The sequence below is a fragment of the Ciona intestinalis genome, chromosome 9, assembly GCF_000224145.3.
Source record: "Ciona intestinalis chromosome 9, KH, whole genome shotgun sequence".
Taxonomy (NCBI): domain Eukaryota; kingdom Metazoa; phylum Chordata; class Ascidiacea; order Phlebobranchia; family Cionidae; genus Ciona; species Ciona intestinalis.
The window spans coordinates 1,105,749-1,131,260 of NC_020174.2; the positions used below are offsets into that span (position 1 = coordinate 1,105,749).

General features: G+C 34.9%; 7 protein-coding genes across 8 annotated transcripts in view; 2 read left to right on the forward strand and 5 right to left on the reverse strand.

Annotated features, from left to right (window-relative positions):
• Window positions 1–1,734, reverse strand: part of LOC100177746 (cell death abnormality protein 1) — a 6,977-nt gene extending 5,243 nt beyond the window's left edge. The window contains exons 1-3 of the mRNA XM_002126138.4: window positions 1,624–1,734; window positions 1,048–1,194; window positions 533–709 (exon numbers count right to left, since the gene is read on the reverse strand). Of these exons, the coding sequence (XP_002126174.1) occupies window positions 533–709; window positions 1,048–1,194; window positions 1,624–1,684 (385 nt within the window). The 5' untranslated portion in view covers window positions 1,685–1,734. The remainder of the gene's footprint in view (window positions 1–532; window positions 710–1,047; window positions 1,195–1,623) is intronic.
• Window positions 1,735–2,744: 1,010 nt separating this feature from the next.
• LOC100175424 (protein GPR107-like) lies at window positions 2,745–8,554 on the forward strand. Its single transcript, XM_002126274.3, has 14 exons — window positions 2,745–2,850; window positions 3,124–3,240; window positions 3,394–3,444; window positions 3,504–3,620; window positions 3,880–3,991; window positions 4,221–4,447; window positions 4,694–4,903; window positions 5,322–5,392; window positions 5,450–5,567; window positions 5,913–6,040; window positions 6,584–6,677; window positions 6,928–7,011; window positions 7,320–7,435; window positions 7,839–8,554. Exons 1-14 carry the CDS (start codon window positions 2,770–2,772, stop codon window positions 7,954–7,956), a joined length of 1,644 nt encoding a protein of 547 aa, XP_002126310.1. The 5' UTR covers window positions 2,745–2,769; the 3' UTR covers window positions 7,957–8,554.
• A 214-nt stretch (window positions 8,555–8,768) lies between these two features.
• On the reverse strand, window positions 8,769–12,032 carry LOC100185615 (MOB-like protein phocein). The gene is made up of 5 exons (XM_002126449.4): window positions 11,863–12,032; window positions 11,447–11,610; window positions 10,830–11,039; window positions 10,403–10,514; window positions 8,769–9,921 (listed from the first exon to the last, which is right to left on the reverse strand). Exons 1-5 carry the CDS (start codon window positions 11,932–11,934, stop codon window positions 9,406–9,408), a joined length of 1,074 nt encoding a protein of 357 aa, XP_002126485.1. The 5' UTR covers window positions 11,935–12,032; the 3' UTR covers window positions 8,769–9,405.
• A 345-nt stretch (window positions 12,033–12,377) lies between these two features.
• On the forward strand, window positions 12,378–13,826 carry LOC100183256 (histone RNA hairpin-binding protein). The gene has a single exon (XM_026835911.1). It carries the CDS (start codon window positions 12,551–12,553, stop codon window positions 13,436–13,438), a length of 888 nt encoding a protein of 295 aa, XP_026691712.1. The 5' UTR covers window positions 12,378–12,550; the 3' UTR covers window positions 13,439–13,826.
• LOC100180889 (valacyclovir hydrolase-like) lies at window positions 13,798–16,128 on the reverse strand. Its single transcript, XM_002126738.5, has 6 exons — window positions 15,834–16,128; window positions 15,549–15,715; window positions 15,135–15,288; window positions 14,761–14,915; window positions 14,434–14,540; window positions 13,798–14,094 (listed from the first exon to the last, which is right to left on the reverse strand). The coding sequence occupies exons 1-6, from the start codon at window positions 15,922–15,924 to the stop codon at window positions 13,998–14,000; spliced, it is 771 nt and encodes a 256-aa protein (XP_002126774.1). The 5' UTR covers window positions 15,925–16,128; the 3' UTR covers window positions 13,798–13,997.
• Window positions 16,129–16,470: 342 nt separating this feature from the next.
• LOC100178524 (valacyclovir hydrolase-like) lies at window positions 16,471–19,101 on the reverse strand. 2 transcript variants are annotated; one of them, XM_002126760.4, is made up of 6 exons: window positions 18,869–19,101; window positions 18,177–18,343; window positions 17,898–18,051; window positions 17,305–17,459; window positions 17,029–17,135; window positions 16,471–16,808 (listed from the first exon to the last, which is right to left on the reverse strand). In XM_002126760.4, the coding sequence occupies exons 1-6, from the start codon at window positions 18,957–18,959 to the stop codon at window positions 16,718–16,720; spliced, it is 765 nt and encodes a 254-aa protein (XP_002126796.1). In that variant the 5' UTR covers window positions 18,960–19,101; the 3' UTR covers window positions 16,471–16,717. The 2 variants fall into 2 exon arrangements, with proteins under 2 accessions (XP_002126796.1, XP_002126827.1); XM_002126791.4 differs by lacking the exon at window positions 18,869–19,101 and adding an exon at window positions 18,589–18,698 and having other exon boundaries at window positions 16,472–16,808.
• Window positions 19,102–19,176: 75 nt separating this feature from the next.
• On the reverse strand, window positions 19,177–25,466 carry LOC100182476. Its single transcript, XM_002127038.5, has 7 exons — window positions 25,215–25,466; window positions 24,204–24,388; window positions 23,612–23,705; window positions 22,957–23,104; window positions 21,308–21,416; window positions 20,672–20,791; window positions 19,177–20,191 (listed from the first exon to the last, which is right to left on the reverse strand). Exons 1-7 carry the CDS (start codon window positions 25,270–25,272, stop codon window positions 20,057–20,059), a joined length of 849 nt encoding a protein of 282 aa, XP_002127074.1. The 5' UTR covers window positions 25,273–25,466; the 3' UTR covers window positions 19,177–20,056.
• Window positions 25,467–25,512: the final 46 nt, after the last annotated feature.

Below are 25,512 nucleotides of genomic sequence, written 5' to 3' on the forward strand. Positions count from 1 at the left end.
CTCGTCTCATTTGCTAGTAAACAAGAAACATTCAAAGAATTATTAAACCGTATGGTCACAGCTTCCATAGACCGTTCTTAATTGCTTCAAACGTGATCAGGATATTTAAATATTTTGTGATAAAGGTGTCCCATCTTCCCCCACCCCTACTATACCCTATATTTTATGTCGGGAAAGACAAGCATCGAGACACGTACCTTGGGTTTTAGGCCACAACAGTTGGCCTATTGCCCTTGAAACCATAACTAAGCATACAAACTGGATAAAATGGCCTATATACCTACTTTATAAACCTTGTTAACTGCAGCTTACTGTAACACTGAATGCGTTTACAACGAAAGGTGAATACTAACACTTAATAATTAAGATGCGGCCTGTGTGGAATTGATTGAGCTCGAAGCACAACACGTGGAATGCTGTGAGCTATACAGCTAACGGAATAATTTCATTGCCGTAGAGGTATATAAAATAGATATTTAATGTTTAAAGACAATAATAATCGTGATCGGTTCGTTTCAACTGGTTCACTTACCGCTGACTTGTGTGTTGGAGTTATTAGTTCCACTTGAAAAATAACACGTAGCTGTGGTGACGTCAGATGTACCTGTGTATGACGTCACACATTCGTCATCAGCAGGCATGACGTCAGATGATAAATCTTGGTCTCCGGTCGCAAGTTGGCAACCACGAGTAATACTTGTAAGCAGTCCTGTGTAAAATATAAGAAGTGAACCTTTAAAACAATAACAAACAGGCGAAAACACAAATCTTCTCTTCGGCGCCAGGGTACATGAAAACAGAGTGCTCGTCTCTACTGCGCTCTCTGACTATAGAGGCTCATTTAATTGCTGTTGCCATTGTGGACGTATGTGACTTTGGAAAATACGTTATATAATTATGTGGTGAGTCGTAAACGGGCAGCACGAGGTGTATGACACAAAACGTGTTAAAACGACGTTACCGTTGCCCCGCCACGCGAGGAAAAATAAATCACAATCTTATTCATTCAAATAACGTCTTCGTAGAAATGAGAGTAAAATACATTACCGTCATGTAAAATCATGGACGTTTGACAATAAACTGGGAAATCTGCCGGGTATGGACATGCCGAACTAAGGGAGGGCGTTGCATCGTAGCATTCCTTATTTGTTGATGGTGAATACCAAGTGCAAGTAAGACATTCCAATGCGATTGCTGCGGATTAGGAACTGTTAGCGTTAATATTCAAACCTGTTTTGAACAAATTCTTCTTCATTTTAGTTGTTAATTAGGACGCAAGAGAAGGGGTTATAACTCAAATTAAAATATTTCTAATTTAAATTAAAAATGTAACTTTCTATTTGTTAATATTCCTGCACTCGGTAGAACGCTCGCCCCTGGACCATTGTGGGCGTACGTGACCTTGGGCAAGACATTCAACTGAAATTTCTTCAACCCAGCCCCCTTATCAGCTTATGGGTTGTGTATGGATTAACGGCCTCAGTTTCATCTATGTTAACGTCTGTCGTTGCCCCACCAAACGAGGATAATTTTACTGTAAACTTTTTTTATAAATAAAATGGCTCTAACCACTATATATAGTCCACACATTAAGCTCAAAATATACAAAATAATAATACTCACAAGAATGAAAAGAAACCAATGTAATGCAGACAAAGATCGTTGCCTTCAGTAATCCGCCCATCGTCGTCGTTACGTTCCTTCAAGTGACTGCTAGGTAACACGCCCATATTCCTATGTTTATCTGACAACGTTGGTAAACATTGTAAACTTTTGGTTTGTTTTATTTCTTGGAAAATACCCTCGTTGTCCATATGACTAGCAACACTCTGTATATTTATAATCTATGTGTTTGTTCACTTAATATATCTTTAATTATGAAGTCCCTTTTTTGGGGGGTAATATGAAGAGAATTGAACGACCTATTTCTACATAGTTGCGCGTTACATATTCTTTTCGTGAAAAAAATATAAAGGGCCTGCTGTGCAAAATGTCGTGTATTGAATAAGTGTACGGTATCGTAATGGCGGTGTAGCTCAGTAGTTTAAGCGCATATATCGAAGGATACTAGATTCGGTGCTCGCTGCTGCTACCTTTGTGAGCGTGTGTTATTGGGCAAGACAGTCAGTAAAAAGTGTTTATTAAAATTTGCGGTAAAATAAATTAAAAATTTTAGTTTATATTTGACGAAAAATTAATTTTTATTTAAATAGTGTCAACTGACATATTTTATGGTGATACGAAATATTACAACTCTCAAGTGACGAGATACCTCATGACGTCATAAAGTAGTATCATCTTCAATGTAACTCGTAAACAGGATATATTATCATATATTCAACGAAAACAGATGTATTTTTACAAATATTTCTAGATTATGTTATTTATAGTTAATAAAACAACATAGAGCATTAGAATTAGCTTTATAAGTATTAGCATCGAACATGCTGGCCACCGAGCCTGCAAGCCACGTATATTATTATACACTTTACTGCTTACCTTGTAATTTTTGTAATTTCGTACAATTCTATCTTTACCTTTGTAAAAAAGCTTTTTCAAGAAATAAATGGTATTGAAGAGGTGAATTTCTGCTGTGAAAACTATCTGTATATATCTTAAGACTTCAGGTACAACAATAAATGTAACGTAAAACAGTGTTGCACAAACGATTAATTAATTGTTTTTATTTTAGTCAGCCCTAATCATAAGTTACATTTTGAACCACTTTTCTGTATGTTTTGCAGCTTTGATTATTGAGTTAAAAACAAAATGCAGGTCTGTGTTTTATCATTGTTGATATTACTGCAACGTTTTGTAGTGGAAGGCAGAATACATACTTTGGCATTACAGGTAAGAGGGTGCATGTGTTTAGTAATGTTAAACTATTTATAAGTAGGCATAAACCAGCGTAACTTGCTTATACACTGTTGTTAACTTGTTAGGAGCTTGGGAGTGGCAACTATAAATAAATGATTCAAATTCACACCCACAATAATATAAACGACCAAACAACCCAAATTTATGCACAGTTTCCACACTTCGCAGTACCACTCGACTGTGGGCATCGGATGGCACACTTTCCACAAGGAAGTTTGTTTTATAACTGGCTTTATTATTTCGCAGAAAGATGAAAGAACTTCAATCCTTCTTAATTCGTTCGGGTATTTAGAAGGAGGCTTACTTGATATTGGTGTCAGCATGAAATTCCAGCTTTCTGATATTGAAAAACTGCATGAAAAAGTATGAAACACTTATGTACAAGCGGTCTGGATGTAAAAGTAATGGGTCAAATATGGCCGGAATTTTAAATCTTTGACAAGGACCTCACCCACAAAAACATATTCTAATTATAATTTGGTTCACTTCCACTTTACTTTATGAAAATTTATTTAGGTTGGTTTTACTGTGGATTTATCAAGCAGTGGCAATGCATCAACATATGTTGTAAGTTATTTTAACATCCGATATTTCGTTCAAGTTGTAACGTGTATGTTTTTATAAAGGAACACAATCAATTAGTGCGATCTAACAAATGTATTCTTAATCAAAACATAATTCAAGAAGAATACGATAATGTTCCACGAGCTTTACTTGTCTATGATAAAGAAGAAACATTGAAGGTAACTTGTTAGTTATTCTTAGTTTTGTTTTTATGTGATAGATGTAGACGCCAAGTAACTTAACTTGACTCAAATTATTAATGCAACTTTAAAACCGGGGTCAATATGCTTTGACAATCCAAACACGTTTTTAATAAAAAATATAACTTCTCGTATGTGATGCTGATGCATCTTACTATGCCATGATGTTCTTGATATATTTAATGCATGAATTCTAATCTAAAGCAGATTTACAAATACCAACATTGTTTAATTCCAGGTTTATGATCGTGATTTGAACAACTTAACATTCTATGAATGTGCTGATAGTTGGAGAAATACTGGTGATGAAACAACTACAACCGCAGATACAACAAGCAGAACACAAAGAGGTGATTCATAACAGCAAATAATTGTTTTTCAACCATTAGAACTGATCTGGTGACAGTTTTAATTATACTAATTAAATTGATACAAAATTAAATTAGGTTTAATGTTTTCTAATGTCTGCTATAGTCTGTAATATTTTGGAGTGTTTTATTGTAGAGTATAGAATTATATGTTATTGTACCAGTAGGGTTATTAACTGATACCGACATACCGATATAAAATGTTTTATAGGTAGCACGTTAGTAGTGCATGCCCCAACGTTACAAACTGGATTCAAATTCGTTAAGTCCCTCCCTGCCCCCACCTCACACATCGGTGCAACAAATAAATTAGTTGAAATACGAACGAGTTTCTTCTTCCATGTTGACAATCAAGTACAGGAAGGATTGTATGAAGTTTATTTCCGCAACTGTTTGATCCAAGATGATACAAAATCCACGTTGCCGGTTACTATGCATGTAAGTTTGTTGGTGAAGCAAGGAAGCTATTCCTGCTGCAAAGCTTCCTTAAACTAAAAGACAGCTTTAATTCACTTCCTTGTACGGCTTCAAAGCTTGGTTATTCCATGTTGTTAGGTGGAGATTGGCATACGAATATATGATAATATCCACTATCACCATAAGAAAAAAAAATTTATGCAAATAATATGATTTAAATTTTCTATGCTCATTCATGGCAAAATACTTAATGTAAAACATCACCAGGTTAACATAACAGCAAGAAACAAAGGGACTTATCTATCTGCTGGTGAAATAGCTCTCCCCACCATATATGGCGTTATGGCAACCATGTTTTTTCTCACTGGTTTGGTTTGGTTATATGTCTTATGTTCAACTAAGAACCCAGTTTTCACGATTCACTATCTCATGGCTGCACTCATATTCACGAAGGGTCTCTCAATCACATTTCATGCCGTGAGTAGAATATAAGCATTGTTAAATCAATACAGCTTCCTGCATTGTAACAATACAGTATTGTGATATCATATTTCTGATTAGGTAATCAATACACAGCATTTACAGATAAACTCCTGTAAGCAGTTTTACAAGCAATATACACAATATATAGCCCACAGTACATACAATATATTCCATTTATCCTGCTCTACAACATGCTATTATAAATTTATATATACGCCAATTCAATGTTATTGCTGCCCCTTTATCTTTTACCAGAAAAATCAAGCCAAATTCAATACCAAATATATAATATAATATATGATCTTTGAGCTAAAGTAATAAATAATATATTGACCGAATACATAAATATATAAAAATCCCAGCATAAACATTGTATATATATATAGTTGTTAAAATGTTATTTTTATGGCAGGTTGATTATTACTTTATCGGAAAAGATGGGAAACTTGAAGCATGGGCCATTATTTTCTACATCATTCATTTGTAAGTTTGTTTATGACATCATAGTTACCATTCTAATGTCATAATCTTCATATTCAGGTTAAAAGGAATCCTTCTGTTCATGTGCTTGCTGCTTATTGCTACGGGGTGGGCATTTATTAAATACATTTTGAACGACCGAGAAAAGAAAATAATTATGGTTGTCATCCCATTGCAGGTTAGTGTGGGGTGTTTTCATTGTTTAATTATGTAGATGTAGGTACCCAGGCCACCTATAAGTTCAAGGCTAAAAGTATACAATTGGGTTGCAGAAATATAAGGGGGTCAACTTAATACTTTATGATACCACACAAAATAAAGGTAAACCCGACAGCCATATATCGTAATACAGAATAGGTATAATATAATTCCTCTGGCAATTTATTTCTTGAATCTATTTTTAGAGTAAATTGGTAATTCTGGAAATAAATTGCCAGAAACCCCATCAGACATACACCATGCCTGGCAACAACAGTAGTACATTATATGACATCTATTTAACTATAAGATAATTCCCACACAGGTGATCACTAACGTAGCTTACATTATAATGGATACAGAGAAAGGAAATTCATTATACCAATCCTGGGCCAGTGTTATGGTAGCTGTGGATATACTTTGTGTGGCGCTTGTTATTATACCGATTATATGGTAAGATTATCGTAATTACTGATAATACAGAACTTAACAGTTTAACTTATAGTCTGTAGTACAGAAGTGCAATGTATAGTAGAGTGGGGGAGGATGGGACACCTTTTCATTCCATTTTCTCGACCCATGGTGGTAAACAATGAACATTCATAGAATTACAAAACCGTACCCTCATAACTCCCATAGATTATTGGTAATTTTTTAACACGATCAGGTACTAAAGCTAAAGGTCTCCCATCTTCTCCCACCCTACTACATACTTATATGTGATAATGATTAAATATCACCCAACTTTGCTTCTTAACATTAATTATATTAAAAATACTAAAACATATTAATACATTTGTGTGGCGGTAGATTGTAACAGTATCCCCCAATTTTAGGTTTTAATTTCAAAACACCCCTCCTACTATAATACAGCCACAATAACATAACAATATTATAATTTCATACGCAAATCTAAAATTGCATGTAACTATCTTACTGTCCATACCACTTACTCAGCATTCACAAATGTCAAAAACATAATATTTGTACATTCAGGTCAATACGTCATTTACAAAGTGCTTCTGAAACTGATGGAAAAGCTGCAATGAATCTTGCCAAGTTAAAACTATTCCAAAACTTCTATGTTCTTGTAAGTAATACTAATATACTACTGTTGGTTAAATTATAACTTAGACATCTATAATACAATTTACAAAAAGAATGATAATACAATGTACAACAACAACCCCCCCATAGTGAGCATGAGGTTATATTTCGTGTGTCTGGTGTATAAGACAACATATATTATATAAATTAATAGTAAGCATAAGGTGTATATAAGCACCATGTAAAAGAAATCTACACATTTAAGTTTCTAATGAACCTATTTTATTTTCCAGATTATATTCTACCTGTACGTTACACGCATAGTAATCTACATTATGAATGGAACGCTTCCATTTCATTATCAGTGGCTATTCAACGTAAGTCTATAAATGTTCATTGTAACTCAAATCACCTATTTTTAAAACAAACAAAATTGCCCCCCCCCCCACTGCAAAATGTAAAAACCTGTAAATAAACAAAGAGTCTGAAACTGATCAATAATTGTAAGAATCAATAAATACAAGGCCTTACTGGCCTTAAAATGGATCAGAAAACAATGAAAAGAAAATGTTATAGGTAACTGTTAGATTTAAGTAATATTAGTCTATTAGAAAGTATTTTAATTTTATTAATAAAATTCTCTTAAAAATCTTATGATAACACAAGCAAACACACACACCTACAGCTCTTCCAAGAACTTGGAGCGTTTCTATTCTTCGTGATCACCGGTTACAAGTTCCGACCTGGATGTAACAACCCGTATCTTCAAGTTCCTCAGGAAGATGATGAAGAAAGTCATGCGTAAGTTTCAACCTATTTTCATCGATCATAAACACCACAGGAGCTGATATTGTGTGGCAAATGGACAGACCTGTACTGTTTGCATGTGGCACAGTTCCGAGGCACTGACATGCCAATTTATTGACTAAATGCCATAGTAACTTTAAAGGGCATGTTTCTAGTCTACTGTTTGCATGTGGCAGAATACAATGGCATTAAAGGGCATGTTTCTAGTCTACTGTTTGCATGTGGCAGAATACAATGGCATTGGCAAGCCGCAGATTCTTTGTCATGGCAAGTTGAAATATATTTGTTGCTGTATTTTCCTAACCAGCCATCAAGGGGGAAAAAAGAGTCTTGCCATGCGTGAAGTAACATTCGTTTTATCGTTTATTCATTCTACTTTTGTTTTCCCAATTTCCAGGATTACCAAGTCTGGGATGATGGAGAATGTAAACAAAGTAAACCAGCGTGAAAAAGATGTAGAAGACACAAATGAAGAAGATTCACTTTTACCAAAACAACGCATGAGCGTTGTATAATATTCAAGTTTATAACATGTGCAATATTTAACACTACAATGGCTGTGGACAGTGGTATTTAAAGTGCATAGGGTCGTGTATGGCTAGATAACCACATGCTACTGAATTACAATGAACATGTACACAATATTATCTCGTAACTTAATATTGCTGACTAGTTGTTTTATATTTAAAGCTTAACCGCCGAGCATCAGAGCTTATTCTCACGAAAACACATTGGTAAAAAACCTATTTAAAAATAAACAAAAGGGATAAGTTCCTTTAACCATAGTAACATCCCTGTGTTTAAATGCCAAGTGTGGAACAACAAATCTTATCCCAAGAATTTAGGATATAAATTTGTAAAATGCAGTTTTAAATGGGATTGACGATAAATGTTGGCCAGTAACGGCCACCATACCGATGTTAAGTTCTGTTCTACACATTGCATTTCCATGTTCATTATAGGTAGTGAGAAATATTATATATATTGACGGTATGTGCTTCCATAGTTGCGTTGCTATTTGGAATATTTAACGTTCTGTGCTACCCAGGTATTTGTGCTGTAGTTGTTGGTGTAATAGTTGAGATATATTAAATAAAAGTATCTTCAAGTTTTCCTATTTTCTGTCACTGTGTTCAGTTGAGGTACAACTAACCTCATGCTCACTGTCAAGTTATAACATGAGCGTCTTTTAATACACCAGACATACATGGTGCATTCATACACCTAACAGCTTATACTCAGTAGTTACACAACATGAGAACCTAGCAAAAACGTCTTATTTAATATGCCTCTTTACATTTCTTAATTCACAGCCAAACAAACAACATTAGCAATAGTTACATTCTATATTCATACTCAAGAAAAACCTTTCAAATGTCTAGTGTATTCCACATGTGGTTATGTCACAAATAGGTTTCATGCAAAACACTTAAAAGCAGCATTGCCAGATATACCGAATGCTTGTGTGCTAAGTATTTATAGTGAAGCTAATCAAATGTTTCTGCGTCATTAAAGCAACGAATAGACCCGCACAGCGCTGTTACAAACTGCAGAATGAATTTATGCTAAAAATATAAATTTAGATTAAACAGGAATTTTAGTAACAAATAAAAACATTATCTAATATCGTTGAAAATTCTATTTATAAACCACAGTAATGACATCATAATTGGGCCCTATATTACAAACAAGCCATTTTATCTTTCTCTAAGTGAGTAAGTACCCATGCTAAGCATTTGTTTAACTAAGTTAATTACCATAAGACGTGAAATATATTCAAGATGTGTCAGATCAAATAAAGTAACCATGTTTGGAATATGTTAAACAAAACTTGTAGTTTAAGTATTAATTACCAACCTTTAGTGCTCCACATAATTGATAATAAACATCACAGAAACAAACTAACACAAGATCCAAACTTCATTTCACGATTTCATCTTCAAGATAAAGATCCTCATCTTCTACTAGACCTGATTTTCATCCGGATGTTTTCCCGCATCCTCTTCTGTGGAATCAGGATCAGATTCCTCATTGTTCTCACTTGGAACAACAGTGATGTTAAGTGATTCATCAACTGCATCCGGCTTCTGTTCCTCTTCTTCCTCACTTTGCCGGATCATTTCACTCAAACTTGTACCTTTCATCGGCTTCAAAGTCCCGAAATTTACATCATCACTGTAAGAAAAACCATCCTCAATCTCTGTTCCTCCATCCTCGGGATCAACAGGAGAACCTCCGAACTCATCTTCATTATCATCCGGATCAGGGATGACACCTTCCGGAAGATCCTGGAAGCACGCGATGGTCTTCGGAGCAGAATCTCCCGACATATTTTTCACGATCGTAAATTGCTCAACGGAATTATTGTTGGAGGTGTTCGGGGCCATGTCGTCCATGATTGGCACGATAAGGTTATCACGGGACATAAGATTGTATCGTATCACGAACGTTGTGAAACGTCGACATAGGTAAGTCTCATTCTAAAAAAAATATGGATTTGTTGATTGTTATTAGTACAGTGATAAATTTGAATGATGAATGTAACTTATTTATCCATGCAATGGGGTTGGATAAGGTTACTGAAATATAACTAATTCAGCTTATAAGTTATAACATAAAATATTATTCCTTTTACGATGTTTACATCTAATAGCTTGCATTCACATTGTTTATTTGACGAACATAAGAAGCATGGGTGTTGGAAAAATGGAACAAATTTGCCTCAAACCCAGCTATACAAGGACTTCATTCAAATAGAATGGGCTAAATAGTAAAAACAACACATGTCTTAATAAATGTAGCAGTCAAGTTGCTCCACCGTGCAAGAGCTGAGAAAACTCATCCAAGGAGAAGCAAACATCCAAAAAGCATCACATATTTGCTTGCACCATAACAATATAAAAAGGTTTCCCCCACCCATATAGAGTGTTTGGAAAATATATGATTCGCCATTTTATTTACCTCGGACTCATCAAATATGTGCCGATGATGGTAATAAGCGTGCGAAAATATTCGGTAAACTCTTCGACAAACTGAACCAAGTTTTGCAACGGATGAATCTTTTATACTGACTCTGTAATCAATTAAAAATATCCTATAAACTCGTGAAAGACTAGTAGTAGTATCTATTTAGTATGTTGACAAAAAAACAGCTTTAAGATGGTGTGGCCTCGTCCTAAGATCCTATACAAAGTAGCTTTGCAACATTTTTGTGGGACACTTAAATACTAGTATTATTCATCAGATTACCGTTATGCATTGCCTAATGCACCAGTTGCCTACCAATTATAAATATTTGTCAAATCTAAAATCAAATAAAACCACACCTTTGTTGTAAGTTAAAATATAAAAGTCTATTAGTAAGTTATCAGGTTTTCCCTTCACACACCTGCTTGGGAAATACTTGTTGCTGTTTAACAGACAAGCTGCTCCGTCCAATGTATGTCTTGTATAATCAATAGCCGGGCATTCCTTTGGTGTTTTATGTGCAGCACATAGAAATATCCATTGTTCGGTTGCCGTCATTTGAGAGCAAGTCATGGGCGTACATTCAGCTTGTAGTTTGATCGCTAAACCATTCAATTCCAAACAAAACTGTCTGTTGACATAAATCAAACATAAATGTGAATCCCAAATACAATACAGGTCAAAAAGGCTTACCAAAATTTTTCACAGTTTTGGAGTTATGGTTAAGAATACAACAAGTCAAAGGCAACAGTAATACATAGACCATACAAGATACAGCCTTCCTAATAAAACTGTGCATCATATAATATTGAGCAATGTATGACACTAAACATTCATCAAGTAGCAAAATATGGTGTATTATGTTTCTACAATACCATTACTTCTCACATGCACATGTTCAATGCTCGTATCTTAAGCATAGCAAAGAAAAATAACCACCAAACTAACTTAAGCTATAAAATAGGGTAATAAAGGTTATGTTATACATTATGAAATGTCTGTACCATGGTCTACACATGTAAGAATAACAAAACCAACCTAAGTTGTTCATATTTCCACACCCCTTCATCTTGACCTGGTGGTGCCGTTAATATTGTTTCTGTGTCTGTAAAATCTTGTCGAATAGTTTGTTGAATATATTGTTGGACAGCTAACGTGCTGTCCATCTCGTCAAAACTTTGAGGGGACCATTTGTAAAAATCCTGAAAATAGCAAAAAATAATGTAATTATTATAAAGTTAAACTATCTTTGGGATATTTTAGATTGTAGCGAAGTTTTTACAGTTTTGGTTCATTGTTTAACTAACTTGCATCTGTGCATCAGATGTGTAACTAAACGTTTGTAAACCATAAGAAATGCCATTAGCCTATAATAGACCTATAGTGCAAACAGGCAATGAATGAAATCTGTTTTTCTGCAATAACAAAATATGAAACAAAATCAATTCAAATACCTCAGCTTTAGTTCCAGGCGGGTTTCGCCTTACCACTTGCTCAGGATCCATTGCTGAACCGCTAGACACCATTACAATGCAATAAACATAGCCAAGCCTACTTAAATCAAAAAAAAAGTTTTTTTCGCTTTTATTTGTTTATTTAAGTCTAAAATTAAAGAAATTGCGGTTAGACATGTCAGATTTATAATCCAAAAGGTTGACGGTAATATTCAAAAGATATTATCGAATTTAAACCTTTCCCGACTGTTATCAATACATAAGCAAGTTACAAAATACATTTCTTTTAATCTAAATTATATAAAAATAAAATCTCTGTAAAAGACGAAATACACACAGCCGCCCAATGCTGCGGAAACAGTGGAATATGAAAATTTCCGAACAGTAAGTAAATCCGTAAATTTCTGGGGAGAAAATAAATTGAATATTTTGTAAATATTTTAAATTATTATTTTTAAATATACACTCCTTTTCTTTTTAATCTTATTTTAAAGCGCTTTTATAAGTTTTTCTACAAACTTAAGCTTTTAGCAATTACTACATCCCATGCGTTTTAATAACTTCCTCTAAAAACCGCGAAAACTAGCTTTAGCGCGGGAAAAGTGGAAGCTTGTTTTGATTGTAGTTTAATTGGTTTTGTGCTGTTTTATCCTTGACTTTCTTGCTGTTGCAGGAATTAATCATACCAATGAGTTCTCCTCTTAATGGACGCGTCGGTAAGCGAATATGTCGGTCTGACGAAAAGGAAGAATGCGGTGGCTTTGTAATTGAGAATGGTATGAGAACAGCGAAGTTTTATGAACCTTCCAAAAAGGATGACCTACGTAGTCCCTTACGTCATACCCAGGATTATGATGACGCAAGAAAACAGAGCAGCAACACAAAGAGGTATTCCAGTGGAAGAAAACGAAAAACTGGATCACTGGAGTCGCGTTTTTCGCCAAAAAAATCGGCTGGTAATAATTTGAAAGAAGAAAAAGTTTTGGATAGAAAAGCAAGTAGTAGTGACTGGTTTGATCAAGTTGAAAAATCCAATGAGTTGGAGGAAGAGGCAATCAAGCATAAGCAAATTTTAACTGAGAAAAGATCTGCAAGATTAAGTGAATGTGAATCAAATGGCACCATTCCTTTGCTTGAGGAAGTTGCAGTTGAAGAAGACAGTGTAGTTCTAATGCGACGTGAAAAACAAATCGAATACGGAAAAAACACAATTGCATATGACAACTATACCAGAGAAATCCAAAAGCACAAGAGAACGAAGTTCCACCCAAGAACACCAGATAAGTTTGCGAAATGCAGTCGCAGATCCTGGGATGCCCAAGTTAAAATATGGAGAAAGGCGTTGCATAATTGGGAAGAATACACAGAAGACAGAAAGAAAAAATTCCAAGCCAAGATTGATGGTACAAACGACAGTCCATTAAATAAGGATGGAAAAATGGTGAATTCTGAAGGTTGTAGTTACAAATATGTCATACCTGTTGGAGAACCTCTTGGTAAAACATCTGATGATAAATTTAATGAAGATGATGTTCTGCATCTGGACTTGGATGAAGGAGATGAGGACTTCTTGTGATCATTCTTTTAAAATTGCTTTAAATTCCATTTTAATGTTGTATTTGTATTCAACACACTCTGAGTGTGTTATTGTAATTGTACAGCAGTAGTCATTGATGTTACTTATTCTCATTAATGAGCTTTGTTGAAATCTTTTGTTTGTTATGTATCTCTTTTTGTTTAGTATGAACCATTTTTATTCATCGTTTTTGATTTATTGCAGTTTTAACTGTTTTCCAAAAATACTTGGCTACACTATATTATAAATGAAGGCTCAAATGTTTTAGTTACAAAATAAAAATTCTTGTCTTTAAGCCATTTTCTATATCTAATTAGTAATTATTATTGCTTCAAATGCAGGTATAAAACAAGATCATGCATAAGTAAATAAAATGTAAAATCAACAACCTCAGCGACCATAAAACTTACATCAGAATATAAGATACATCATTAAAGGCAGGTGGTAAGCAGTTCAGGCTCACTAGTAAAGTAAGTTACTTATTGCACACTAACAGAACATTTAATTATTTTATAAATAATCCCGTAAATGCTAGCCGGTATAAAGTCGCTTTATAAAGTTAACTTGATTCCAGCAGAAATTGTTGCGCAATCTTATTAAAATCATCTGGAAATTGTAAGTGAAGAGAATGTTCCCCATTCTCCCAAAGCACCAACCTTTAAATAGATTTGTATCAAGAAACAATATACTGAAGGTGGAAAAGTGTTAAAAATAACATAAAAATAAACTGTTAAATATATTATGGATAAGAAATAGTTGGAGATGTTGCAAATAATAAGAAATAGCAAATAAAAGCAGCAAGCGGGCATTAAGTATCATTGTATAATAATTCAATCTTAAAGTTAATTTAAGCGATAATCTTAATCCTAGAAAATTTGTTAAACCTCTAATATTTTTAATAACCACTTTAAACCATTAACTTCTTTACAACATTTAAAAACTTAAAAAGAAATCATTTTAAAATATCTTCACCATTTAAACTTTATTTTTAGTACCTTGAACCAGCAATATTTTTATGCATATGATCTGCATGTATCTTTACCACAGAAACATCCTTTAATCCATGTAAGATGAACGTTGGAGCTGTTACTTTTGGAAGACACTAAAGATTTTAATGATAACACAATTAAGTTGTAGACATCATAGTAATATACTGCATCTTAAACATTAGGACATATACGAACTCTTCGCATGTTACAATCATATTATGGTGATATATACAAGTATTTTTTCCTCAGTTCATCGGAAACATCAAAAATAAAGGCGAAATAATAGAAACAATAAGAAACATCCTATATATATATATATATATATCCTTTTACCTTTGAACATAAGTCAATATTTCCTTCACTATCTTTATCCATTTGATGAAAAGAAGCCGCCCATGCTCGTGTTAAATAAGTGAAATATTCTTTTCCATAATAATCAAGAGATGGGTCAGAATATTCTGGGTCTTCACATGCGCTATTGCTGCTGTCTAAGATAAAATAAAATGTTAAATTCTTAAGTCATACACCAATTTCAATATAACAATGCCACATAAATAAGATATGAATGAATGCTAAAAACGACAGTCGTTATAACATGGGTGTTGATACACCTCTTGCCAGCTTACGAGTACCCATGTAATATGAATTGTGGGTGATATGATATTGAACATGATAACCATTAATTCCTGGCGAATTTTCATACTTACTGTCATTTGATTGTAACATCTCAGGCGGGCACATTGCATTTCCACCCCACATCACGATTCTCCTGATTCTATTTGGCTGTTTAGCCGCAATTATGCAAGCCACTATTGCCCCGTCACTCCAGCCTAATATTGAGTATGATGTATAACCAAGTTTCTGTGTATAAGGTGCATGATATTCAAAATGTTTTGTTGACCAGATAACTTCATATTTATAGACTCCCTAAAGTCCCAAAAAGATTACAAGCTACAATATGCATAAAACACAAAACAGAATGATGAGTGTAACTAGTTTAATCTCCCCGGGCAACTACAGTCATTATAACACTTGTGTTATGTTACATACATCCCAAGGGACATCTAAAAATAACTCCTAAATGTTGCATATTACAGCTTTCAAAAAAACAAATGCATCACCTCCATTAGAGCAATTGCATCGTCAGCATCAATATAATAAAAGTCTTTTGGAAACACTCGCTTTGGTGGCCTTGATTGACCATAACCTCTCGGATCCCAACTAATTAAAGTAAACTTTTTCTTGTCAAAACCTTGAATTTGAGGAGTAAAATGGAGCTGGCCAAATCCTATTTAAAATAAAATAAAGTGTACAGTAATAAGCAAACAGATTTGGTTTTAATCTCTTTGTAATAAACAACTTGCCAAGTCGGCAAGTTTAAAACTTTTGTATTAGTAAAGACTCACCCAAACCTCCTGGTAGTAGAAGCACAACGTGGTCACCCGTTCCGTGTTTCTGATAAAACAGTTCCACTCCATTTACGCAAAGTTTGCTCATTTTAATTGCACTTAAAGGCTGAGGTTAAAAACGAATAAGTTTGGCTGTACGTGATAGTATAAGTGTTCTCTTGTAAAATACCGCAAATTCCTGCACGTATTTTAACGCTGAACGCGGCAACAACTGTCTGCGTGTAGCGGCGGCTGAAATAAAACACTCCGTGCGGTCACGACAGTATACCATTACTCTGTTCGTGATAACACATGATGTTACATTTTAACTTTCACCGGAACCAATACAAAGACAAGCCTGCGCGGCACGCACCAAAGTAATGCAACGCATATCACTATTATTTATTGCTTCTATAACTATCAAATTAATTAAATCAACTAAGAAAAACGATTTTGCCACTAAACGACATTCGCTAATCAAATTTCAAACAACTAAACTGCACTAATATTACTCACTGGGTGGATCACAGGAATAGCGTTTGGTAACTTCGATTACCAGGAACGCAAGTTGTAATTGGGTAGCTGGCAGCGCTAATATTAGCACTTATAAATCTGATGTTGCTAACTACACTTATAAAATACAGTATAAAGAACATACGCCTTGTGTTGTATATTGCAATAGAAATGATCCAAAATGCAGAAAAAGGTTATATTTTGCAGTAGGCCACTGTACAGTATGTTATTATGCACAGTGTACACCACAGCCTACTGGAGATATCTCTAGGCTATGTGTACACCAAACACACTCAACACAAATATTAATAATAAAATACACTAAATAAATGAAAACAATTGAGTTTTTTAATTAGTTAAAACAGCTGTTACATTGTAAAATGAGTTCTTTACTCAAGAAGAAACTCCTGAGCAAGCCGATTAAATTTCTCTGGGAATTGTAAGTGAAGATGGTGGTCTCCTTCATCAAATACTACCAACCTAAATAAAAAGTTTCATTTTGAAATAGTTTCTAAACTGATAGGTGCATACAACACATAACAACAAGCCACAGCCCGCACGCCAAATTTACATGGATAAGTATGTACTATAGACTTATCAACAAATATTAATAATTGCATATTTAATGCAAAACAAATACTTTTGTAAAAATCTCTTTATAAAATATAAACCGATTGAATGAGTAAATGTTATATATTACTTTGAATCCTTTATTTTCTCAAGAAAGAAGTCTGCATGCATCTTTACGACCAACCCATCTTTCATACCATGTATAATCAATGTCGGCGCTTTTACATCAGAAAGATACTATAAAAATATTGAAATTTTTGACATTAAAGCAGACTAAGTTTGAGTTCTCTTGTAATTGTAAGTTTAATTACACCATGAAATATTTATATACTTAATAATAATATACTTATTTAAAAATTTCAATGAAAAAGAAAACATTCATAAGCAAGGATCAATATACACGTACTTCTGAACAGATGTTAACATTCCCTTCACTGTCTTTATCCATAGTTTTAAAACTTGCGCACCATGCTTTTAATATGCAGTCAAAATACTCCTTTCCATAATATTTTAATAAAGGACCAAACGCATCTTCACTCCAAATAGATCCATCATGTAGGCCTGGAAGTAGATTTATTTGTGTTAAACTATATTTTGTATCAAACAAATATTTTATGCTGCAAACATCTGCTGCGTGGCAAAGTGGTTAACACGCTTGCCTCCAACCCAGAGGAAATGGGTTCAAGGCTAGTCGCTACCACCATTGTGAGCGTATGTGTCCTTGGGCAAGACACTTAACCGCAATTGCTCCAACCCAGTGGTCACTAATGGGTTGTCCAAATTATCAGCCACACATAAAAAGTGAAAAATTCCCCCCAAAAGTAATCACCTACAAAGTAGCATACATGGTAACTTGTAAGCTGGCACTAGCTGTATGAACACCCATGTTATAATGACTGTCGTTTTCTGGCCACACAAGGATAAAGTAAGTTACATTCATTCATTCATTTAAACACATTAATATAATGTTTTTTTCATATGCTACAAACACATTTTTACCTTGGTATACTACCATCATATCTGGTGTACAGAATGCATTTCCACCCCATTTGACTATTTTTCTAACTTTCTCACTTTTATTAGCACCAATTATAGCAGCTAATATTGCTCCATCACTCCACCCCAACAAAGAGTATGATTCATATCCAAGTTTCTAAGGGTAAAAATTGTTAAGAAAAACTTGTAGCCCATGTCCAATATATTCGTTCCAATATAATTTACTGGACGGTTTTAAATATAATTTCCTTACGTGAGAAGATCTACAAACATAAACCAAACCTCCATGAGAGCAATTGCATCGTCGGCATCAATATAATAAAAGTCCTTTGGAAATACTCGCTTTGGAGGCCTCGATTGACCATAACCTCTCGGATCCCAACTAATCAAGGTAAACTTTTCTAGATCAAAACCTTCAATTTGTGGCTTGTAATGGATATTACCAAAACCTATAACAAAGTAGTGACCGGTAAGCAAAATGTAACGCAAGTGTTTTAAACACGACATGATTTAAACCGATTAATAGATCCACTCGGTAAAACAATCACAAATTCCCTGAAAAATTGTTAACAATACTGCCCAACACTGTTGTCTAAAGACTGTTTTAGCTTTATTATTTTTTACTCGGCGCCGTAGCACATTCGGTTAGCTCGCATGTCTCTCCAAAATAATAACTACCCACAAAGTAACATACTTGGTAACTCGTAAGCTGGTACGAGGTGCATGAAGCAGAACACCTGTGTTTAACGTATGTCGTTTTTCGGTCATGTGAATTCGAACACCACTTAACCACGTTTATCAACCTAATTTAACCGCGCGCGGGATAAATGTTTACAACCGAAATCGTATATATATTTTTTAAATACTGGGGGCTATACTTACTGTAAGAAACATCTGACAGTGACACCGTATTTAATTCTTCTGTGGCAGAGTTTAAAAAATATGAAATAAAAAAATAATAAAATTATACTTACCCAGCCCTCCACAAAGTAAAAGAACCACATGTTCTCCTGTTCCAAATTTCTGATAAAACAACTCGACGCCGTTCACGAATATTTTGCTCATTTTAACTTAACAACAATTTACTGCAATTCAATTTAATACAAACGTCAAGGCAGATGGCTACGCCTATATTGTCAATCTATAATTGGCTGCACTCTGTTAAAATATTCTCGTTTTTTCTGCATGTCGCTGCAATCAATGCCAGTTTACCAAGTGACTGCGCCTAAAGCAACTTAATATGGCATGAGCGAGTGGGTAGCCAACCGTCAAACCGCCGTGCAAAAATGCGGTCAGTGGTTTATTGTATGCAAATTATATAAAAGTCATGCAGCATAAAATGTACTTAAACACCCCTCAATAAAGTATGCCTAGAAGTACAATAATGTTTATCGGTTAAGATTATACTGCAGACACGCCGCATTTTGTCATCAGAAATTCTCAACAATACAAAATTGCCATCACAGCAGTTTTTGTGAAATATCAGCTATTTTAGACATATTGGTGCGCGGGAGCGCTAAGCAACACTAATGAACAGGATCAATAATGTGTGGAAGTGGCAATAGGGTGCCAAATTGCTAGTAAAAAACATACGTAAAAAATACAAAAAAATAATCAGCCACAAAGTAACACATATACAATAAGATGAGGTAAGATGGGACACCTTTAGCGCATAGTATCCAAGTATACTAATTGTGTTTTAAACAATTAACAACGGTTTATGGGAGTGTGAAAGATAACGTTATTTAATTCCGTAAACATTTTTTGTTTCCTACAAAATCGGACGAGAAAATAGAATGAAAAGGTGTCCCATCTTCCCTCATTTCACCATATTGATACGTATTGTGTATAACGTGTTGCAATTTAGTTTATAGTAACACACTTTGCCTTTTGTTGGTCATTGCAGGTGCGCCTGAAACTATTCAATGCTTAGCATGCGTGTTCTCGCAATTTATATATTGGGCATGTTACGGCGGCTTAAGATCGATCGGGCCATCCGTGACATTGTTCATTACACCAGGGCGAGCCGAGCTCTCAAAAACGAAGTTTATATACAACACAAAGTGATGAAGTGGGTGAACTTTAACTTTCGCCTGCCTCTTGTACTTAATGTGTGGTTAAGTAATGAATCGGCCATAGATAACAACATATTAACGTTCAGTTTACTCTTGTTTCCTTTCATCAGCACCAGAATCATCTTCCCCATTCACAATAACAGATTTGTAAGCACTCAGCAGTTCCGTGTTTGTTAGGACGTACATGAATGGGTTGAAAGCGATAAGTATCTTCGGCCCACACTGCAGCAACAGAATGTGTTTACGTCAGGTTATTACATAGGTGTCTTCTAAACCGCAGACACACAATGTATTCAAACACCTAATATGCTCGCTGTTCAGTTATAATATGGGTGCCATCTTGTACACCAGACACTTATGGTGTATTTATACACCTCATGCTTACTGTCGGGTTATAACATAGGTGTCTTTTATACGCAAACACACAATGTATCCGAACACCTTAATGTGCTCGCTGTCAAGTTACGACATGGGTGCCTCATTATACATCAGATACATTCGTATACATGTTGTGTTCATACATCTCATGCTCACTGTCGAGTTATAACATGGGTGTCTTCTTATACACGAGACACATACGGTGTATTCATACACCTCATGTTCACTGTCGAGTTATATATCTCGTCAGTGATACATCTAACGATCACAGTGAAATCATAGAAGTCATCAAGCAATCTTTAGAAATTAAAACCAAGAACCTACGTGTACAAGAACAATTTCAAGCTCGGAAGGGACATGATGGGGTATTTTGACTGCAGCAAGAGCATGTACAGAAAAGGGGGCATAGCAGAGAACAAATACGACTGGTATGACGAGAACGCTCTGTGGAATAAAGCAGCTTTAATTATTTATAAGCCACCGTAGATTTGAAAGGAAATGTATCGATTTTTTAGATTCCTATGTTTAGATTCCTAAGCGTATAATGGATGTTATTGGTAAACGGCATGCGTACGCAAATAAATACCAAAAACAGACTACTGTTAACCAATCAGATGTGCGTTACAAGCATTTAGTCTAGTGTTGAAAGCATATACATCGGAATTCGACTTGACTACAGACTATGAGGCACCAAGTAGAAAATGTTGAAAGAATCTTGAGATAAAGTTGCTTTAGCGTGTGGCAAGACCACGTTTTTAATGAAAATTGGAGTTTTTTCTCGTGTATAAGGGGGGAGAACGACGGTCGTTATACAGTCGGTGATAGGTTTAATACACCTCGTGCCCGCTCACGAGTTACCGTTACCGCATATTATTTAACTATGTGTGTTTTTTTAAATTTGTTCTGCATGGCATTTTATTCACAACACTTGCATAATTGAACGCACGACGAAGTACTTACCCAATTTGCTTTGTTCATTTTAATGAGTTTATAATACGAGGTAACCATCCTCCAAAGTGGAAAAACTGCAAAGAAACCAAAGCAAGCCACCATGTAGATGAATGAGGACCTAATGCGAGAAATAGGGGTTATGTTGTTGATGTATAGTAGGGTGGGGGAAGATGGGACACTTTGTCAGGCGAGACTTTTTTAAAATTTCTTTTTACGGACTCCCATTTAATGATAATCAGGAAAATAAGGTTACAGAATTATTCGACAGTATTATCACGACTTTATAAAACGCCCGTCAAAGCTGATTACTGTTTTTAAATATTAAAAAAAATGTGTAAAATAGAAACAGTATACTTTGAGCAGGTAAAAAAAAAGCGAAATAGTAAGGTGCTATTTTTTTAATGCTCGCTAAATCATAGTAAAGCCAATGATTTTTTAGTTTGCGTGTGCAAACGATTAAACTAGTTTCATAGCTTCATGAAACAACCTTGAATTTTTCGTACAGTTTAATTTTGTCTCATAAAACTAGTTTTAGTTTTATAAAAAAAAACACTAAGATATAAGCATGAAGAAAATAGGCAGGGGTCAATACGAAGAAACTAGCACAGCCTGTTAAATTCGGTAGGTTAACTACAAGTTGCAGAATACTGCTAATATGAATATATTTCAATTTAGAGTCCCATCTTCCCCCACAAAGTAATTTTGTATGTTTATATTGCCAAACTTTTAAAGGTTTGCTTTTAATTTAGTAGTTTAAACCTCAGGGGCTATTTAACTATAAGATACTGATATAATAAAAAGATAATATTTTGAAAATATATTCGGAATTTGGTCATTTGCACTTGGTGATAATTTATAAGAAGTGGCTTGTGCCAAAAACAGAGTAGTAATACCCAATTTGTAGCAAAAATAAAACTTTATCAATAGTTAAAGATACGGCTTTATAATTCATTGAATGTTCTTTGTTTACTACCAAATGAAAAGAGAAAACTAAACGAAAATGTGTCCCATCTTGCACCACCCTGAAAAGGTGTCCCATCTTGCACCCCACCAAACGAAAAGGTGTCCCATCTTGCACCACCCTACTATATAGGTAACATGTTAAAAACTATAGCAGTAGGTCAAGAAAAAGAATGTTTAGACTTAATTTTCAACGCGTACAGTATTATTTCGTGTTATTTACGTATATCCCTATTTATAAATACACTTAATAATCAAAATTAACAAAGATTTTAAACTGTCCCATCTTATCCTGTGTGTTTTCGAATTTGTAAAATTTCACTTGTTGTGCGGATCGCTAAATAACTCTTCGTGTGTTTTATTATATTTTTCTAAATTGTTGTCAGTTAATAAAGAAATGATAGTACTAATTCGTGGTATTACCCCAAAACCGTCATCTTTTTTGATTTTGAAAATATTAGGCAATATGTGCTTAAGGGCCCCATCTTCCCCCATTGTACTATACAAATATTTGCTGAACCAGTCGTTTAGAGGTCGCTTAAAGGTACATAGCGTACCAAAGTTTACAATTTGTACATAAAAGGTTCTTATATGTGATTTAAAGGAACAACAAAAGTTTCAAAAAACGAAACAGCCGAAACAATCTCGGGAAATCAAACGGCCAGAGTAAAAAAATGGCCGTGCGAAAATATACTCACAGATCGGACTTCGACATATCCAACAAACAGCCAAAAGAGGTTTCCGTTGCTTCTTCGTAATGTCCGATTCCAAGACTAGGGACTACCCCCATTGCGATACCGGTCACCCATGCCATTCCTATTCGAAACTTTTGTGAAGTCTGAGCATCTGGTTTATTAAAAGGAGAAAAAGGTTAAAATAACTGCGATTTATGAAATAAATTAATTCGGCATATATAATAACGTGATTCATAAAGGTCTTAAATTAAGCTTCGTCGCTTCGATTGGTAAAATACTTCTTCTGTTCTTCTTAAAGGAGGTCGTAAAAATACTTCTTAAAGGAGGTCGCTTAAGGGGGAAAAATACGTTTGTAAATACCACAAACGCCATGGCTTACTTTATACAGTACACATAGTAGGCTGTGGAAAGTCTTACAGATTTAATAAACCAGAGATTTTGGAATTGTAAGTTGGCTAAAAGAAAACGCCAGCATTCCTATAACAAAAGAGCGCGTTTATGGGTGTTGGAATAATAGGACAAATCTAGCATACATCCTTGGTTCTCGATAAGGCACCTACCAGTGTAGAATAGAATGATAACCATACATGAAAGTGGCACATTCAAGAATCAGCTAATTAAAGTTGAAAAAATACGTAAATATATTTAAGTTGACAACCTTTCCCTTGCTCCACCTCGTGTCTATGAATTGCAATACCTTGAGCTCCTGCAATACCAACAAAACCAGATGATAATGACAAGATAGAGTTGACCTTTAAATAAAACAACCAAATTCAAGTTAAGACTAAGTTTTACCCAATATAAGCAGCACTAGTATAGTACTGCGGAGGAAGATGGGCACCTTTAGCGCATAATATCTAAATATTCTAATCGTGTTTTATACAATTAACAACAGCCTGTGGTAGTCGTGAGGATACGGTTTTATAATTCTTCGAATGTTCTTTTTTTACTACAAAACAAGGCAAGAAATAGAATAAAATGTGTACCATCTTTCTCACGCTAATATATAACGTATTTATTCACGTGTAGCGGGGCAACGACGGTCGTTGTGCCATGAGTATTGTGCTTACTACTTTATATAACAAGAAATATCTGGTTTACATTTACTGATCTAACGAACAGCAATTCAAAGAAGATATATAAAAAAGTTTAATTAAATGTCGACAAGGTAGCATTTCACGGCCGTTTTAAAAGCTTCCTTCCACGAAAGACATCGTGATTAACCGTTAACAAAACCAAGTATAATTTACCAATCCACCGTAGATTCCGAACACCCACTTGTCTTTAACCAGGGATATTAAAATTGGCAACAAATTTAAAGCAAAAAAGAAATCAGCCAGAGCTAGTGACGTCATCCATACGTATTTTCTGCGGAGGTGTTTACGTTTCGTGATGACGTAAAAGTAGATAATGTATCCGATCGAACAGAAGAAAGCTGCAGAACAAAATTTTCGTAAAAAGACTTTCGTTAAATATACGCACGGTGTGTTGAGAATAGCATTTCAAGGACCAAGAGCCTGCAAGTGTCGTGAAATAGTAGGGTGGGGGAAGACACTTTTAGCACATACTGTACACATATTCGGACCGTGTTTTAAACCAGAAACAACGGTCTATAGGGGTCGTAAGGATACGGTTTTTATAATTCTTTGAATTTTTTAGTATACTACCAAATGGGACGAGAAAGTAGAATGAAAACATGTCCCATCTTCCCCACTATATATTTGTCCTGATAGTTGAATTTGGACCGGGCCCTATTGCGCATGCGTTTGTTATCTGATTTATGTTAAAGTAACTGGCGCTCTGGTGTTTGCAACTCAGTCTGGTAACAACGTGATAATATCGAGTTTATCCTCAGGGGCAATCAAGTCTTTATCTCTGCAACTGTAGAGATAGTTACAGCAATGGGGAGACGCCACACATTTAAATGTAGCGCGTGACACACTTTGTTTTAAACATCAATGTTTGAAAATGACCCATTTCGCCGTGTTTGTTATCTTTTTAAACCTGTAGCAAATTTTATCACAAACTTTCAGAGAAAATTGCCTCGTTTTTGATACGGTTGTTGTAACCACAAACGCTGGTATCTATTACAGTAAATGTCCGTTTTCTCACATTGAATACCCAACAAAACAATATTTGTTTAATTCTTGAAACACTGATTTTGTTTAAATTAGCAAGAGAATAAAACGGAATAACAATAGTCACTGAAATATAGAGAGATAGCGTGATTGGTACAATGTAGTGTAGATTATAAAACTTACTTGAAAAACTTAGTAGCAGAAAGTACAACGACTTTAACGAAGTTTCTTGAAGCTCCATGGTTAAAATCGTGATACAGCTAACTATAGGTTGATACAGCTGACTGAACTACGACAGCAACATACGTAGAGGAGCAGAGAGTAAAAACATTCGAAGGAAAATCTTGCCTTTTTCCTAATTTCTCTACCCTCGTTTCCGCTGCCATTCTCTCGGTTTTTGGCAGTAAGCAAATGGATGGCAGTGATGGCACATCACTCAGCGTCACTATGCTATGCGCCAAGAACTTTCAGGCCACGGCCC

What these genes read in the sequence shown, in the direction of transcription:
- LOC100175424 (XM_002126274.3), top strand. Translation starts at nt 2,770, where the DNA reads ATGCAGGTCTGTGTTTTATCATTGTTGATATTACTGCAACGTTTTGTA. An exon ending in AACAAGCAGAACACAAAGAG is followed by an intron (nt 3,992 to 4,220) that starts GTGATTCATAAC and finishes AATGTTTTATAG; the next exon opens with GTAGCACGTTAGTAGTGCAT. An exon ending in TGGTTGTCATCCCATTGCAG is followed by an intron (nt 5,568 to 5,912) that starts GTTAGTGTGGGG and finishes ATTCCCACACAG; the next exon opens with GTGATCACTAACGTAGCTTA.
- LOC100185615 (XM_002126449.4), bottom strand. Translation starts at nt 11,934, where the DNA reads ATGGTGTCTAGCGGTTCAGCAATGGATCCTGAGCAAGTGGTAAGGCGA. An exon ending in CGCCTGGAACTAAAGCTGAG is followed by an intron (nt 11,611 to 11,862) that starts GTATTTGAATTG and finishes TGCTATTTTCAG; the next exon opens with GATTTTTACAAATGGTCCCC. An exon ending in ACATATTTGATGAGTCCGAG is followed by an intron (nt 9,922 to 10,402) that starts GTAAATAAAATG and finishes TATTTTTTTTAG; the next exon opens with AATGAGACTTACCTATGTCG.
- LOC100183256 (XM_026835911.1), top strand. Translation starts at nt 12,551, where the DNA reads ATGAGTTCTCCTCTTAATGGACGCGTCGGTAAGCGAATATGTCGGTCT.
- LOC100180889 (XM_002126738.5), bottom strand. Translation starts at nt 15,924, where the DNA reads ATGAGCAAACTTTGCGTAAATGGAGTGGAACTGTTTTATCAGAAACAC. An exon ending in ATATTGACTTATGTTCAAAG is followed by an intron (nt 14,541 to 14,760) that starts GTAAAAGGATAT and finishes TAAAATCTTTAG; the next exon opens with TGTCTTCCAAAAGTAACAGC. An exon ending in AAAAATATTGCTGGTTCAAG is followed by an intron (nt 14,095 to 14,433) that starts GTACTAAAAATA and finishes ATCTATTTAAAG; the next exon opens with GTTGGTGCTTTGGGAGAATG.
- LOC100178524 (XM_002126760.4), bottom strand. Translation starts at nt 18,959, where the DNA reads ATGAGCAAAATATTCGTGAACGGCGTCGAGTTGTTTTATCAGAAATTT. An exon ending in ATGCAATTGCTCTCATGGAG is followed by an intron (nt 18,052 to 18,176) that starts GTTTGGTTTATG and finishes TTTTACCCTTAG; the next exon opens with AAACTTGGATATGAATCATA. An exon ending in ATGTTAACATCTGTTCAGAA is followed by an intron (nt 17,136 to 17,304) that starts GTACGTGTATAT and finishes ATATTTTTATAG; the next exon opens with TATCTTTCTGATGTAAAAGC.
- LOC100182476 (XM_002127038.5), bottom strand. Translation starts at nt 25,272, where the DNA reads ATGGAGCTTCAAGAAACTTCGTTAAAGTCGTTGTACTTTCTGCTACTA. An exon ending in TCTGCTACTAAGTTTTTCAA is followed by an intron (nt 24,389 to 25,214) that starts GTAAGTTTTATA and finishes TTTGTTCTGCAG; the next exon opens with CTTTCTTCTGTTCGATCGGA. An exon ending in GATATGTCGAAGTCCGATCT is followed by an intron (nt 21,417 to 22,956) that starts GTGAGTATATTT and finishes TTCTCGCATTAG; the next exon opens with GTCCTCATTCATCTACATGG.